Raw genomic sequence first — 15,228 nt, forward strand, 5'->3', positions numbered from 1 at the left:
ATATACATTTAGTGTCACTTGTGGCACAATTAACTAGATAACTTGCCATACTGCATTAATGTTGCCAGTTTGTGGTGCTCCTATAGGGTTAGTAAAATCCCACCGCTGTTGACCAGGATCAACTAATTAAGCTGTTACAAAGAAACACTCAGTCATCATATCATAACAGAACTGATGTTTGCTTACTACAGTATCTACCTTACCCAGACCCTAATATGTGGCCTTAGGAGATTAAAAAAATACAATTACTTCACCTGTGACTTGTCGCAATGTTTTAGCACATCATTAATGTTTATAGTTGCATATGCAAATATATATTCATCAAGTATATGTTTAAATTTAGCCTCATTATAATAGAGATTGCACACCACAAAAATGTCCATAGTTTCATTTTGTACAGGTTTTTTCTTTTACTAAAGATTTGGGTGGCGATGCAGTGGTGCAGGATGTTATACTGTCATCCCACAGAAAGAAGGTCGCTGGTTCGAGCCTCGGCTGGGTCAGTTGGCATTTCTGTGGGGAGTTTGCATGTTCTCCCTGCATTCCCGTGGGGTGCTCCGGTTTCCCCTACAGTTCAAAAACAGGCGCTACAGGTGAATTAGATAGGGTAGATTGTATATAGTGTATAAGTGTGAGTTAGTGTGTATGGATGTTTCCCAGAGATGGGTCGCAGCTGGAAGGGCGTCTGCTTCGTAAAACATGTGCTGGATAAGTTGGCAGTTCATTCCGCTGTGACAACCCCAGATTAATTAAGGGACTAAGCCGAAAAGAGAATGAATGAATAAAGATTTGGATCAATCAATTTGAAAATCTGAATTGGTTTCATATCAGAATTTAAAAGACCTTTAGGATTTATATGATATAAGCACAAACAAGAGCAGATCTGCTTAATTTGGCTTGCATGGTTTGGGACTTGTAGAGCTGCACATTGGTGGGTTTGCTACAGTGTTTGGACTCTCAGCAGTAAATATTAAACTACACTGAACTGAACTTAAACTGAACTGACACTGTTTCAATTCACTATAATCATCAATGTGAAGCTGCTTTGACACAATCTACATTGTAAAAGCGCTATTGAAATAAAGATGAATTTAACTGAATTGAATAATTGGTGGTGCAGATGTTTCAGTCCTGCTCCTAAACAAAACTGTTAATTTCTTTTTTTTAGAAAAAATTACATTCTTCAAATTTAAATCTCCAATGTGGTCTAGAAGCTCAGATGGATTGCTCAGAGAAGCTGTAAACTACCTTTTAATAAAAAAAATGACAAGCCCCTGTTTTTGTAGCATAAAATAACTGCCTAAATTCATACTGACCCCAAAAACAAACAATATATATAGTTTCTATTGCATAAATTGCAAAGATATATCAGCGTTATATCACCTACCTCAAAAAAAACAAAACTATAGCCATAGTAATTTTTTTGGAAATGTATTTTACTTTATATTGTAGATGTGTTTGTTTCATTACGTGAGTTTTCTGAGATAAATAACAAAACAGGAGGGTGGCGGGAGATGGGTCTGAAATTCAGAGACTCCCGGGAAAAACAAGGGTTGGCAGGTATAGACTGATTTTACACTGCTGCCATTTTACAGCAAAATCGAGGCTGCGATGAGAAGAAACCCGGAAGTATTGCCTGAGTCACAGATGAATGTTGTGAACCTGGCTGTTTATCTTATCAGCTAAGAGAAAGTGACACAAATTTGTCATTACACCTTTCAACGTTCATTTCCCTTTAACATTTAAGCACTGTTGATGGCCTTCTTAAACAGCACTGATTTGCCATTGTGTTCTCGTGCTCAAAAGAAATGACTGTGATTGGCCGAGAAGATCATCAGTTCACCCACCACTGTTTACAGAGTGCAAACACAAGCGAGCGATCCTCTGATAAATTAACTGATCATCACAGCTTTAAAATGCTCCGATGCATTTTAAAGGGCCAATCACAGTCATTTCTGTTGAGCACTGGTGAACACTATGGCAAATCAGTGCTGTTTCTGAATGTGCTCGGCGGCACTTAAATGTAAGCAGAAAATGGACCTTTTAAAACTTCAGTACTGTGACAACACTGCTAAAGACAACACAAGGGTTTGCTACAGAGGGCTCCATTGTTTTATCACTCACCGGGTTACATAGGCTGAAGCAGGGAAGCGTCCCCATGGTGTTTACCTCCTGCCATGAACTGAAACCTAAGAGGATTTAAGCGTATTAAGGCTCCTACACACCGGGACGTTTTTAGTTTGCGTTTATCATCAGCGTTTTACGAGACGTTTTTCGGTGTTCAAACCCAAGCGCTTTTCACTGGCGTCATGCAGACGAGTATGCTAAATCCCTCTTTTGACGTTAGATGGCGCTGCACAACTATAAGCTTTTGACACCCGATTATAACAAAGAAGAAGAAGAAAAGAGGAAGTTCACATGCTTGTTGTTTAGGTTACTGGTGACTCGAACAAGCATGGATGGTTCAAGTAGCAGCTCCAGCTCTAGTGATGAAGAAATGATTATTGTTCACAGAGCAATAAGCAGCTGCACGTTCATATCGCCTCTGGGCATCTTCTTCAATGTACGCTCGCATTGACAGTTTTGCGATTGAGCGCCTCCTAGTGCTGTTTACGGTAACTTCAGCAACTCCGTGCACGTGAACAAAAGTGCCGATCTGATTGGTGGAGAAGGTTTTGATGCCGCGCGTCAAAACAAAAACAAAAAAACGAGCATGAGGCGTTTTTTTTTTAAATTACGCTTTTGCGCCTGGTGTTTTGTGCGTTGGTGTGCACAATCACATTGGCGCCCTTTTATTTAGTCACAAGGCGTTAAACATCGAAGGAAATCGCGAGCAAAAAATGTCTCGGTGTGCACGGGCCTTTACTCTTAAAGAGATTGTGAGGTTGTTTGATGCCTAATTTGCTTTTAATTGTTCAAATTAACTGAACTGAATAATATTAAAGTGAAGTTTACACCATATCTGCATTTTGAAATCGCGGCAACAGCTGGAGGTTTGAAGTCCACAGCATGTTGTTTCAACGTTTACTGTGCTGATCCTATACTTCCAGGTTTCTTCCCACCACAGCCTCGCTTTCGTGTTTTAAAATGGTGGCCGTGTGAAATTAGCGTATGGTTTGTTTTACTATTAGTTTAAGTCCCTTACATTTACATGTAAGGGTCAGGACCTGTTTTTTATCCAGCTACCAGGTAGCGATCAAAGTGCTTGCAGCTTCATTTATTTCTGGACATACAGTATGAGGCACGCACCTGTGTTAGATCTGAGTATATTTGTCTCCAGAACCAGTGCTGTCAATCAAATCATTAAAGTATTTGAAAGGTGTGTTTTAATATACCCAAAAGCACAAAAATCCTAAACAAAAACTGCCCCTTCCTTTAAATTCAATAAGTGTACAAATGTTGAAATGGAACTGTTCACAAGTTGTGAAAAATGCTGGCAAATGAACTGCTATTTTTCATCACTGACTGAATAAGATTATTAAATGATAAAAACATTTTTATGCCTTAAGGTACTCAAGTGCTTGAACCCTGTTGCTGCTTGCAGCTATATTTTATATACCGTACGTATACCATCTGTTATCATAACAAATACACCAACATTTGTTTTAAATAAATAGTACTTTAATACAAGAAAAGAACATTTACACAAAGTTGGATTGTTAAGAAACCTCACAAATCTTGAGCCCAGTGTAAAATACAACATAATCTGGTAGGTTACAGGAAAAATAAAGTCAGCAAAAAAAGTCTTACACCTACTTCCTGAAAGCTTTTTACCTCATTTACACCTTGTTGCTGTCACATGCAACTGTTTTACAGTTAATAATTAATTAGCCTATTTTATTGCCATAATATATTTCATGTTTTGTGCTGCAGTCATTTTATGTAACAGGTATAAGTTTGTTTGGATGCTGATTGAAGGTACAAACTCAGCTCATTGTTCTACAACAGCTTCTCGCTCATTCTCTTCAAATAAAAAAAAAAAGGAAAATAACACAACATAGACGTTTACTTCTTCATTGCTATCATTTCATTGTTCACTTGACTCATGAATCACCTGACAATTCAAACATGACCCATAATCTTGTGTGGAGATCAAACTGAAACAACCAGTATTACTAGTTTTACTGCATTACAGAAACCATGATGACTAACTTTAGCTTGTACTGTATTTCCGCAGCTATGGAAAATATTGCACATTCAATGCTTTCAAAGGACATTGGGTATAATATCGAACCTTGCGATATTAATGTGATACCGATTATATGTTCATTAAGGTGCAAGAGCTGATTTAAAACTTACATTTTTGCTATTTTACAAATTCAGAGTTTTTTAGCTTTAGGGTGCAAATGGAAAGCACAAACAGTAACTGCTGTAAACATTTAAAGTACACTTGTATACTTGTAAAAAACAATGCTGTAGAAAATTCACAATTCATTGCAAATATAAGTCAAACAAGACATTGAATTGCAGTTAAACACAGAAGCAGAAAGGCTAGTATTCTCATGAAACATACTTCGAAAAATCTGTGTACTTATACATTGTAAAAACAAACTGGTGTAACAACAATTCCAGGAATTTACGCTCCAGTTGTTCAAACAGCTTCGTCATCAACACTCACAAAATTGTAAAGGAATATTCACAGTATGTCTTAACCAAGTTAATACCTCTAGAGATCAGCATCATACGGCCTTCCAGTGTAGGATGCGTTGACTGATCCCAAATCTCTCCCTCTGTCTGTTCCTCTACCTCTGTCTCTCTCTCTGGTTTTGGCTCTTGGGAAGTCCAGGTCATCGTCCAGAGACTTCTGCGAGTATGGTACGCTGCTGGAATTGCTTGGACTCACGCTTCTTGGTCTGTAGCTCCTCGGTTGAGCCGTTGGTCTGGTCACAGGCCTTTCTCTTGTTTTGGGTTGAGGCTTTTCTCCACGATTCCGTCCCCCGCAGCAGGAGCAAATCCCGATGAACATCACAAAACCACCGAGAACCTCCATGATGCCTCCGATGTAGCCCAAAATTATGCAGTATCCTACACGGATGTCAGGGGTCGTCGTTGAGCTTCTTATGACCATTGTGGAATTGATGCTGGTCAATATGTGAGTGTACCACGCAATTGGAATGATGGTCAGGACACCGGAACAGAAAATAAGAAGGCCACCCAGCGCAGCCAGTATCCATCTGGGTTTTTCCCTCCAGCATCGAACCCCAGGAGTTGCCACCACCAAGCCGAGAGCAGTTACGATCAAGGATGCGACCATCATTCCTTGAGCAATCGGAATGATTTGGTTTTTGAAGTAGATTTGGTCGTTGCCTTGTTGGTTGCATGTTTGGGTTCTAGTTGATGAGTAGGTCAAGCAGCTGTCCCAGATTCCCTGGCCCACCACCATATCTGTAGAGTAGCCTGGCACGTTGTTGACAGTGCGCCAATTTGTTGCAACAGTGCTGGTCAGGTCCAGGACCCAGCCGCAGGGCGCCATGACCATCCCGAATATCAGGATCCCCGGAGTCCGCATGGTTGAGGGTTGAGCTGCTGTCTGTGTCTGAGGTGAGTGAAGTGTGTCTGGTGCTTAAGAAGAAACACACTGAAACCTGGAGGAGGCGATTAGCATCTGAAGGGTGTGGTGATGCATGTCTCCTTCAAACTCACAAACTGGTTTCTGCTGCATTTCTTTTGCTAAGCATTTCCGTCAAACTCGGAATTCCAGTATTCAGGGCTGTGGGATACATAGTTGAGGGAAAGGTGATACAGTTTTATGTTAAACGTTGGTCAATTTGATTTGTTTAGCAATTAAAGGTACAATCCTACACTGTAAAAATATCCATAAATTCATAATAATAATACATTTTATTTATTGTGCGCTTTTCTCAGACCTAAAGTTCTATTAAGGCAAACAGTAACAAAGCAGAACAATAAAATATGAACTATTTAATACAATTGGATGATTAAATTAATAAAAATAACCAAAGTTAAAAGCAACGGTAAAAAGGTGAGTCTTGAAGTTTCTGTCTAGAGAAGCGGCATTCCTGATGCTGTTGTGTAGACCATTCCATAGCTTGATCATACCTTGATCATACTTTTGACAACTTTTAACCTTAAAAAGTAGGAAAAAGTGACTTTATTAAAAATGTATTAGTATAAAGTAATGTATTGTCTGGGTTGGGTTTGTATATTAAGGTACAAAACATTGTGATAAGCTGCTAGTACAGTTTCTGTTATTTTACTTTTTTTTATGTCTTTATACATTATTTCCTATACATGATATTATTTCAAACTACTAAAATGTTCCTATAAGTAAATTTGTTAACTAGAGTTGAATTTTTATCATCCCGTAATACAATTAAAATGACTTATTTAGTATATTGAAGCTTTTTTGCAATACTTGAGTATTTTAAAAATGGCTTTAAAGTAATTCTTGTCCTGAATATGCCTGACTTTTTTGGTATACAAACTATTTTTTATATTTAATAACATTTCAGTGGTCTTTTGTAAAGACAAAAATGTTAATTAAATTGCTTTACCCAAAAATGAAAGTAAAAACATACTATTTATTCTCCCTTGTGTGGTTTTAGACTTTTATGAGTTTCTTTCTTATGTGTTGAACACCAAAGAAGATTTTTTGAAGAATACATTGGTAGAACACATCAACTTTAGGGGAAAAGAATACTATATGGAGGTCAATGTGTACCAGCAACCAGCATTCTTCATAACGTTTTAAAAATGTAACCATATTACATTTTATTAATGATATTTTTGTGGTTTTATATTTTGTATCTTTATGCATTAGTAACTGTTTTGTATATTTATGACAAACGATTTTAAGTTTTATTTTTTTGAGAATTGATTATTTTTTGCAACTGCTTTAGCGTTTACATACTTGAAACAAACATTTGCAAATAATTTTAAATATTCAGTAACACTTTATTTTGATGGTCTATTTGAGTAATAGTAGACTGTCTGCTTAATATCTGTTGATACTACTCCTTCAACAGACATTTAACTGACTATAAGAAACTTTGCAAGTACATGTCAACTTACACTAACCCTAACCCCAACCTAACAGCCTACTTATAATCTAATAATAATTAGTTGGCTTGTAGATGCAATGTAACTTAAATTCAACAAACGGACCATTAAAATAAAGTGTGACCAAATATTATATAAAAAATATTTTATTATGTTTCTGACTTCTGTATATTATAAAATAGTTATGAATAACAAATATACACATCATATAAACTGACCTTTTATTTAATCACTTCATCATTCAGTATATTAATGCATGTAAACATATGTGCTAGCTTTGAGACACTGTTCATTCATCACAATTATGATAATGCATGTAAATAAACAGCCTTCAGTCATTTCTATTAAAATGAATGAGTTGAAATCAATGACAACATTATTGTGCACAAGAACCCTCATTTACATGTTTTGTCACGACATCAATTTTTGCAAACACACATATCTGTTCATGTGTGAAGTGGTTTTACAACCTCAAAAGAATGTTTGCATTTTAACAGCAAAGGTTCCTAATAAGCTATGTATTTACACACATTAGCCTACTAGTGCTACAAAACACGTTGAAGGTAGAGCATGAGGGCTTTACAATATAAAGTGCAAAGTATAAAAGCAAAATAACGGTGTTAGTGCTGTTTGAAATAATCTTAGACTAGAAAGTTTATGCAGACAACCATCATTTCTGCCAAATTGCAATAACTGAGTAGTTTACAATAACAACGTTCATGAAAAACATAAGAAGTTAGTTAATTAGTTAATCAATGTCCTTTCTGTAAATAGGGAACAAACATTCAGACCATGAGCACATAAAATACACCAACATAATGGTTAACATGAAATGAACTGACTGAAGTTTAACAAGAAGCACATGGCTATAAAAGTAGCTAATAAACGGCTATTTAACTTCAGGAAACTTTTTTCTAATTTTACTTTTCTTAATTTTAAGTTTAACTTGTAAGAACTTAAGCATTGATACACATGCCAAATTTATGACTTATCATGTAGCCTAAAAGATTTTACCAACAGAGGTCTTTACTAAAACGTTTTAAGCCATGAACCAAACCAACCAGTTACAAAGGGAGCATTTTGTTTTAAAGTTAGTTCTATATATATATATATATATATATATATATATATATATATATATATATATATATATATATATATATATATATATACACGGACGGACGGACGGACGGACGGACGGACGGACGGACGGACGGACAGACAGACAGACAGACAGACAGACAGACAGACAGACAGACAGACAGACAGACAGACAGACAGATAGATAGATAGATAGATAGATAGAGTGTTTTGAACGTGTAAAGAGACTGAGTACATCTAATTGGCCTGACTGTGCTTCAAGTATATGGAGCTAATCAGTTTTTATCTGCTCTTTGTTCCCCAAAATTGGTCAAATTCTCTGTTATATATTTTTCTGAATAATTACTGCTTTAAACGTAATTGATTTAAAAATAAGTTGAACTTATTGCCACAATTCCAGACAACAACACTAGAGTTCAAAACTGTCTTTATGCGTTGAACAGATAGGCCTATTAAAAATCTATATCCTGATGAATAAAATGAACAAGACATTGCTTTTGAAACCCAGATGTTAGGCTTTATAATAAATATAAATGCAAGGCACTTCATCTACGGTGTAAAAAATATTCGTAAATTAGCAGTTTTCCATATTTTGTGATCCATGTTTTTAAATTTTTTCCTGATTATTCATGCTTTTGAATTGCATTATGGGACCTTTCAACAGCTTTAACCCTGAAGAGTAGGATTTTTTCTTCTTTTATGACTTCTGTAAGACTTTTCTAAACATTTTTAATAGTTTAAAGTGATATACTGTCTGTGTTGTTGTATATTATGGTACAAAAACCTTGTAAAAAACGGTACACTGAAAAATTATTTCTACAAAATTGTTGCAAACTATTTTTATGGGTTGAATTTAAACACACAAGTAAAATTTGGTTGGTGTTCCACATTTTTCTTGTTTAAATTCAGCCCAAATAAATTGTTTACAACCACTTAACTTAAGTACATCCAAAGAACCATCTTTGAATCCTTGTTTCAGTGTACATTTCTGTTTTTTTTTTTAACAAACTTTTGTTTCTAAATAAATTTATTTATTACACATTACATTATTTAAAACTACTAAAATGTCAATAAAAGTGTCTATGTTGAATTGTAGAGTAGCATTTTTAACATAAGTCGACAAAGCAGAGATCAACATCTAGTAGGCCTATAATGCAATTCACAACCGCAAATAAGCAGAAAACACAAAATACAGAAACTATTAGGCTAATTAACAGGTACATAATTTCACAATTATGAAAAGTTGTCATGTTAAATAAAATTGTCTGTATTTCCAAATATAAACGGGCATCCATAAGAATATATCCAAACTGAAATTTGTTCAGATGTAATGACGGTTGTTATAAGGCTGCATGCCTCAAAGTTATGATTTTAATCTATAGATCTGAATCGTAAGGTCGTGTTTGGTAAGCGTTCACTGGTCTGCTGTCCGGTTTTCTGGCTCTGTAGAAGTCTGTTTCGGTGTGTTTGGAGTAATAGGGCGCGCTGCTGGCACTGCTGAAACTGCTCACACTGGGCACCGTGTCTCTGCGCGCCGGCGGCGGCATTGGGTTGTGCGCGGACCTGACCACGTTTATCCTCGTCCTATCAGCTGGCTTACTTCTGCCACATCTCTGACACAAGCCGATAGACATCACCAAACCCCCGAGCACCTCCAAGATGCCCCCGATGAAGCCTAGCACCAGGCAGTACCCGACGCGGACATCCGTGGATGCGGCGGGGATGGTGGTCATGATGTTGGTGTACCACGACACCGGGATGATGGTGAGCACCCCGGAGATGAAGATTAGGACACCCCCGACCCCAGCCACTGTCCACTGCGGGTATTCAGTCCAGCACCGCACTCCAGCAGATGCCACACCGATGCCAATAAGGTTGAGGATTAGCGACGACAGCATCAAGCCCCGCGCGATGGTGATGATCTGCGCGCTGAAGTACTGCGTGTCGACCTGCCCGCAGAGGATGTTCTGGGACGACGAGTAAGTCTTGCAGATGTCCCATAATCCTTGTTGGAGGACCAGATCGATTGACTCCCCGCTGATGTTGTTGATCGTGCGCCAGGCTGGTGCCACCGTGCAGACGAGCTCCAAGATCCAGCCGCAAGGTCCTAGCACCATGCCGAAAATAAAAATCCCAGGAGTTCTCATAATCGATTTGGGGAGTGGGGAAAAAGGGGGAATGAATGAGTTTGATTCAGGCTTGTTTTAGGAGTAGCAGGGAACCTGAAACTTCATGTGGGAGGATCCCATCTAATCTGGCTATTGTTGAAGGTCACGTGACTGTCTGCGTTTGTCAACATTAAACTGTTCCAAGTTTCGACGGACTGCTGAGGCACACCTGTAGACCACGCCCACCCGCGGTGACGTCACGCGGGTTTGGAGACTTTGTAGGTTTTTAGAGGAGACAGTCTGTTAGATAAGAAATGTGACAATAGCTTTCTGCGTCCAAATTTTCAATTTAATAGAAAAAATTATAGAGGAAAGTTTTACTGGAGGTCCTTGTTTGAGGATATAGGCTGGAATAGAACCTGACTTTTACCTGGGAAATATTGCATTTCCAACAAGGCAAAAGACTTTTACATTTTAAAATTTTACATAAAATTTATCCGGTAAATTATAGTGTTTCTACATTTTTGAACAGTGACAGCTTGACAACAAGCAGAGAAGACAGATGTTTTTTGATGCAATTTTGGTTACTCCTCCGTTCTCATATATTTGATTCTGCCAATCCTGTGAATTGCTTTTGTCTGAAAGACATTTTTTATTTTAATATGCCAAAATATAAACCTCTGAAACACATCATAATTTTGTTATCTTATATGGCAAATTTTTCATTCACAAACAAAAATGTGCAAATTACCCATCCTTTGCTCATTTTAGAATAGAATTGAACTCCCTCCTAAAATCACTTCATCTTATTAAGAATTAAATTGCTTTCCTTGTGGTTATTTGTTTAAGTGCCTTTGTAATTTCATTTGTTTAAATTAGTTTGTTTACTTTAGTATTTTTAGTATTATTATTAATACTAGGCGAGGCAGTGGTGCAGCAAGTAATGCTGTCGTCTCACAGCAAGAAAGTCGCTGGTTCGAACCTCGGCTCAGTTGGCGTTTCTGTGTGGAGTTTGCATGTTCTCCTTGCCTTCGCGTGGGTTTCCTCCGGGTGCTCCGGTTTCCCCCACAGTCCAAAGACATGCAGTACAGGTTAATTGGGTGGGCTAAATTGTCTGTAGTGTATGAGTGTGTGTGTGAAAGTGTGTGTGGATGTTTCCCAGAGATGGGTTGCGGCTGGAAGGGCATCCACTGCGTAAAAACTTGCTGGATCAGTTGGCGGTTCATTCCTCTGTGGCGATCCCGGATTAATAAAGAGACTAAGCCGACAAGAAAATGAATGAATGAATGAATAATTAATACTATAATTATTATTATTTTTCCCTCTGTCTAAAGGTATTATGTGTATTTGTATGTGATTATATATATTTTTGTTATGACTATGTATATTATTGACCTTTTTTACGATCTGTCTGTGATTCCTTGAACTTTGTTCTGATGTTCTTGTATTGTCAGCTCAAGCAATAATACATTTTATTTATTTTTTTTGTAGAGGAGACATTGAAACTGTTTCTAACTCTATTACAAAAAGGCTTTAAAAACAACAGGAATTTGTAAATTTTACAATTTTTGCTATAATGTGAGACTATATATACCCCTTTTGTATATCTTATTGAATTTTTTTCTTTATTTTCGCATTCCAAAAAATAATAAAAACTTTGTATGACACTTTGGTGCTGGATTACATAGGGGGAACTTGGTTGCTCTCTAAACTAATATAAACACATTTTAAAGTTACATTTTGTTTTTAGGTTAATAACAAAGTGAGTAATAATAAATTATATATGTAGGCTTAGGCCTGTAGCCAGCCTGGTGAAAGGGGTGAGTCTAAAAAACTAATTTATTATAATTAGAAAAAAGGATTATTATTTTTGTCTTGGGATTATTTATTAGGTAAATAACAAACTGGCCGGCACATTCAACTTTGCCCAGTTCGAACTTGGCTATTTGAATAAAAAATAAACAAATAAATTAACAATAATAATGTGGAGTTTCATAATTTTAAATTGAAAATTTATGGATAACAATAGCCTGATTATATAAAAAATAACTTTAATTTGGGCTGTCCTTGGTGCTTCACACTTTTTTATTGATCTTTTTTCATGAATAAGGTCTAAATTTTACAATAAATATTTTCTCTATTTAACAATACAGTAGGTCAGTAGTTAAAGATGCCTTAATTTTCATCAGAGTGTATGTTTTCTTGCACAGATGTTGGACTCATGATGGTCATGACAGCCAACAGAGGATTTCACTGTCTCAAAGCCTTCTTTGATGGGCTGTTTTTACAGTTTATGATAGTATAGTAGTCAAAATAGGACAAATGAGCACATGGGACAAATTCTGGACCTTTGTCGGAGGGGGGTGGGTCTTTCAAACCAACCGACCACACACCCCAATCAGCCCTCAGGCTACGGGCCCGAGGCTATTTGTAGAATTAGGATTTTGGTTAGAAATAGATAGGTTAAATAACTGATAGGTTATTTAGGTTTAACAGCTGTATTTTATGCATCATCTACTGTTCTATACTTGCACTGTAGGTCCTGCAAAGTTTTTTTTTTCATGTATTTTAAATCAACATATTTTTATGATTGTTAATTTTATGAGGAACCTTATGGTTTCATTCAAAGTTGTTTCCCCTATTTGAGATTTTCTTAAATTTATAGATGGCAGCATTTGCTTTGGTGTAAAATGTTATAATTGCTTAAAATGTTTGTAATTTGTTTATCCATAGTTGTTGTTTTATTCTTGGGTTTATTTTTATGTTTCTACATTTCTAACAGGTTTTCAAAAAAAAAAAAAAAAACTGTAGAAAATTGCTGAAATACTTTGTCTGTTTTTGCTGTAGACTCTGCATTTAGTGCACACTTTTTACATACACTAAAAGTCTTTTTAAAATCATCTAAATCATTTTCAGGAAAAAACAGGACATATTTTAATTCAGAGAGGAAAAAATAGACACTGGAATATAAATATGGGGTGCTGGATAAAGACGCAAAATAACGGCTGTTAACTTACAGAAATTTACTGTAAAATAACAGACGTTACGTTACAGAAATTGACCAGAAATTAAAATTTATAGAAATTTAATGTAATTTAACGTCTGTTATTTTACTCTAAATTTCTGTAATTTAACGGCTGTTATTTAAAATTACAGATTTTGTTTTTACAGTGTCCCCTTATTTGTCATTAACCCACATTTTTCATAAAAAGCATAAATTATAGTAACACAAATAGAAAAATAAAAGCTAATACAACAATGACCCCAAAATAACACTTCAATAGAGTTTGCCTGAGAACTTCTTCCTTGAAAAAGGAGCTAATTTTGCATATATGTAGAAATGCGGATGGAAATGCACTCGAAACTATCAAGCATGTTTGAAATGTCATCCTAAACATACTGTAACGTTGACTCTGAAACTCCAGAACACACCCTTACACATGCTTACACTATTTAAACTATAAAGCAAGTATCCTTGACTTATTCACCATATTAAACTTTTAACACGTTTTCCAGCTCAAAAGACCAGTTTAAACCAGCATACAGTATATTGGTTGCAGCTCTATAGTTAAGCTAGTTTCAGAGTCTTGTTGTCAAATATAGCCTTTGCGGAAGTTTAGGTTTTAGTGTTCTGACCGGCTTGTTCTGTTTTGTATTATTAGATGTTAGATATCATCGCCATAATGCCATGGTACATCTAGTTGCAAAACAAAGTCAACATGCACTTTGTTCTGACTGAGCTCCACCTGTATGAGTTTCTACACACATCTTGACATATTTTGACAGATCATCGTGGAATGTGGCTTGGAATGAGGATCAACTTGACTAAACTGTCTCTTTCTATGATCTGCCAACATGACTGACTGCAACATGTTAGCATTTCTTATTCTATAAGCTGACTTGTATATGCTTACAGGAAAACTTGTTTATGTACATTACTTATGTATTTACATTTAATTGGGTTTTGTGGCATTGTAATCAATGTAGTTGCAAAATATACTGTGTGAGATAATGTACACTAATATTTGATAAATGGTATTGTATTAGAAAAATGAGTAAATAAAACATGATTAGTTAATTTTAAAAAGTAATTAGTGATTTTAAGTGATTAAATCCAATATTTTTTTAAGTGATTGGTTGACTTTACTTTAAAAAAGTGAGTAAAACTGTTGTTTTTAAAGTTATTAGTTAACTTTACCCTTAAAAAGTTTGTAAAACTTGTTTTTTTAAGTGCTTAGTTGACTTTACGTTTAAAAAAGGGAGTAAATTAGTTGTTTTTAAAGCGATTAGTTGACTTTATTTTTTAAAAGGGAATAAACCTGTTATTTTTTACGTGATTAGTTGACTTTACTTTTAAAAAGTGAGTAAAACTGTTGTTTTAAAAGCAATTAGTTGACTTTTCTTTTAAACAGTCAGTAAAACTGTTGTTTTTAAAGTGATTAGTTGACTTTACTTTTAAAAAGGGAGTAAATCTGTTGTTTTCAAAAGCAATTAGTTGACTTTACTTTTAAAAAGTGAGTAAAACTGTTATTTTTTAAGTGATAAGTTGACTTTACTTTTAAAAAGTGAGTAAACTGTTGTTTTTAAAGCGATTAGTTGACTTTACTTAAAAAAGTGAGTAAAACTGTTGTCTTTAAAGCGATTAGTTGACTTTACTTTTAAAAAGTGAGTAAATCTGTTGTTTTTGAAGCGATTAGTTGACTTTACTTTAAAAAAGTGAGTAAATCCGTTGTTTTAAAAGCAATTAGTTGACTTTTCTTTTAAACAGTCAGTAAAACTGTTGTTTTTAAAGTGATTAGTTGACTTTACTTTTAAAAAGTGAGTAAAACTGTTGTTTTAAAAGCAATTAGTTGACTTTTCTTTAAACAGTCAGTAAAACTGTTGTTTTTAAAGTGATTAGTTGACTTTACTTTTAAAAAGGGAGTAAAACTGTTGTTTTCAAAAGCAATTAGTTGACTTTACTTTTAAAAAGTGAGTAAAACTGTTATTTTTTAAGTGA

The 15,228-nt window shown here is 35.5% G+C and overlaps 2 protein-coding genes across 2 annotated transcripts; both read right to left on the reverse strand.

Moving 5' to 3' along the window:
• Nucleotides 1-3,599: 3,599 nt before the first annotated feature.
• On the reverse strand, nt 3,600-5,546 carry cldn23.1 (claudin 23.1). The gene is given in 1 exon segment (NM_001386714.1): nt 3,600-5,546. A coding segment is annotated over 1 exon segment (843 nt). The 5' UTR covers nt 5,510-5,546; the 3' UTR covers nt 3,600-4,666.
• Nucleotides 5,547-7,227: 1,681 nt separating this feature from the next.
• On the reverse strand, nt 7,228-10,301 carry cldn23.2 (claudin 23.2). Its single transcript, XM_087270271.2, has one exon. It carries the CDS (start codon nt 10,266-10,268, stop codon nt 9,498-9,500), a length of 771 nt encoding a protein of 256 aa, XP_087126397.1. The 5' UTR covers nt 10,269-10,301; the 3' UTR covers nt 7,228-9,497.
• Between the last annotated feature and the right edge of the window lie 4,927 nt (nt 10,302-15,228).

The sequence above is a fragment of the Danio rerio genome, chromosome 10 (genome assembly GCF_052040795.2).
Source record: "Danio rerio strain M-AB ecotype USA chromosome 10, GRCz13ab, whole genome shotgun sequence".
In the NCBI taxonomy this organism is placed as follows: domain Eukaryota; kingdom Metazoa; phylum Chordata; class Actinopteri; order Cypriniformes; family Danionidae; genus Danio; species Danio rerio.

Excerpts from the sequence above, each read along its gene's own strand:
- cldn23.2 (XM_087270271.2), bottom strand. The coding sequence starts at position 10,268 with ATGAGAACTCCTGGGATTTTTATTTTCGGCATGGTGCTAGGACCTTGC.